The 1,303-nt window shown below is 56.6% G+C and overlaps 1 protein-coding gene across 1 annotated transcript in view; it reads left to right on the top strand.

The window, feature by feature from the left end:
• DUSP16 (dual specificity phosphatase 16) overlaps nucleotides 1–1,303 on the top strand; it is a 27,454-nt gene extending 26,151 nt beyond the window's left edge. The window contains exon 6 of the mRNA XM_009865345.1: nucleotides 124–1,303. Coding sequence (XP_009863647.1) covers nucleotides 124–1,303 — 1,180 coding nt within the window. The remainder of the gene's footprint in view (nucleotides 1–123) is intronic.

The following is a 1,303-nucleotide window of genomic DNA, read 5'->3' as shown; positions in this document are numbered from 1 at the left end:
CCAGCATCCTGACAAGTTAAGATGAGGCTGTTAACGTTCACAACAATCACTCTAGGGTTCTCTTGGGTCTGAGCAGCAGGTACTTAAATTATTCCTTGGGTTTTTTTGTCCCCTGCTTTCCAGATTTGTGAAAGAAAAAAGGCCAACCATTTCTCCCAACTTCAACTTTCTGGGCCAGCTGTTGGATTTTGAGAAAAAGATCAAGAACCAGAGCAGTCAGCCTGGACATATCAGTAAGCTGAAGCTTCTACATTTGGAAAAAAGCAGTGAGCATGTGCTGGTCCCAGAAGGCGGGGGGCAGAGCAGCCTCTCTTCGAACCAGCTGTGCATCACCGCTGCCTCCGAGGTCATGGAACAGAAGCCACCAGACTGTGGTGGGACACTGCAGGGGCACTCGTCCCCTCTGGAGGACGGCCCGCTGGTGCAGGGCATAAACGGACTGCACGTCTCCCTAGAGAAGGTGGAAGACAGCAACCGGCTGAAGCGCTCCTTTTCTCTGGATATCAAATCCGTATCCTACTCGGCGAGTAGTAACTGCGTGACTGCATCAGTTCAGGGCTTCGCCTCCTCTGAAGACACCCTGGAATACTACAAACACACGACTGCTTTAGAGGGCGGCAGCAAGTTGTGTCAGTTCTCCCCTGTCCAGGAGGTCTCGGAGCAGACCCCGGAAACCAGCCCTGACAAAGAGGAGGCAAACCCTCCCGAGAAACCCCCGAGTGCCTGGCAGTTGGACAGCCAGAGCAAGCGGCAGCACCTGGGGAGAGCCAGTGGCAGTGCCGCCACGCAGAGGTCGCTCCTGTACCCACTCCACCGGACCGGGAGCGTGGAAGACAACTACCGAACGAACTTTGTGTTTGGCCTCTCCACCAGCCAGCAGCACTTGGCGAAATCTGCTGCCGGGCTGGGCCTCAAAGGCTGGCACTCGGACATCTTGGCTCCTCAGACGTCGGCCGCGTCCCTTACCAACAGCTGGTATTTGGCGGCCGAGTCCTCGCGTTTCTACTCTGCCTCCGCCATCTACGGGAACAGCGCCGCTTACTCCGCCTACAGCTGCAGCCAGCTGCCCACGGGCTGCGACCAAGCCTGTGCTGTGCGCAGGAGGGCAAAGCAGGGCGATCGAGGCGACTCCAGGCGGAGCTGGCACGAGGAAAGCTCTTTCGAAAAGCAGTTCAAGCGCAGGAGCTGCCAGATGGAGTTTGGGGAGAGCATCTTGTCGGACAACAGATCCAGAGAAGAGCTGGGGAAAGTAGGCAGTCAGTCGAGCTTTTCGGGCAGCATGGAAATCATCGAAGTGTCGTGA

The sequence above is a fragment of the Apaloderma vittatum genome, unplaced genomic scaffold (genome assembly GCF_000703405.1).
Source record: "Apaloderma vittatum isolate BGI_N311 unplaced genomic scaffold, ASM70340v1 scaffold9912, whole genome shotgun sequence".
Taxonomy (NCBI): Eukaryota; Metazoa; Chordata; class Aves; order Trogoniformes; family Trogonidae; genus Apaloderma; species Apaloderma vittatum.
The sequence above is the reverse complement of the archived record's forward strand: the minus strand, read 5'-3'. Positions and strand labels throughout refer to the sequence as shown.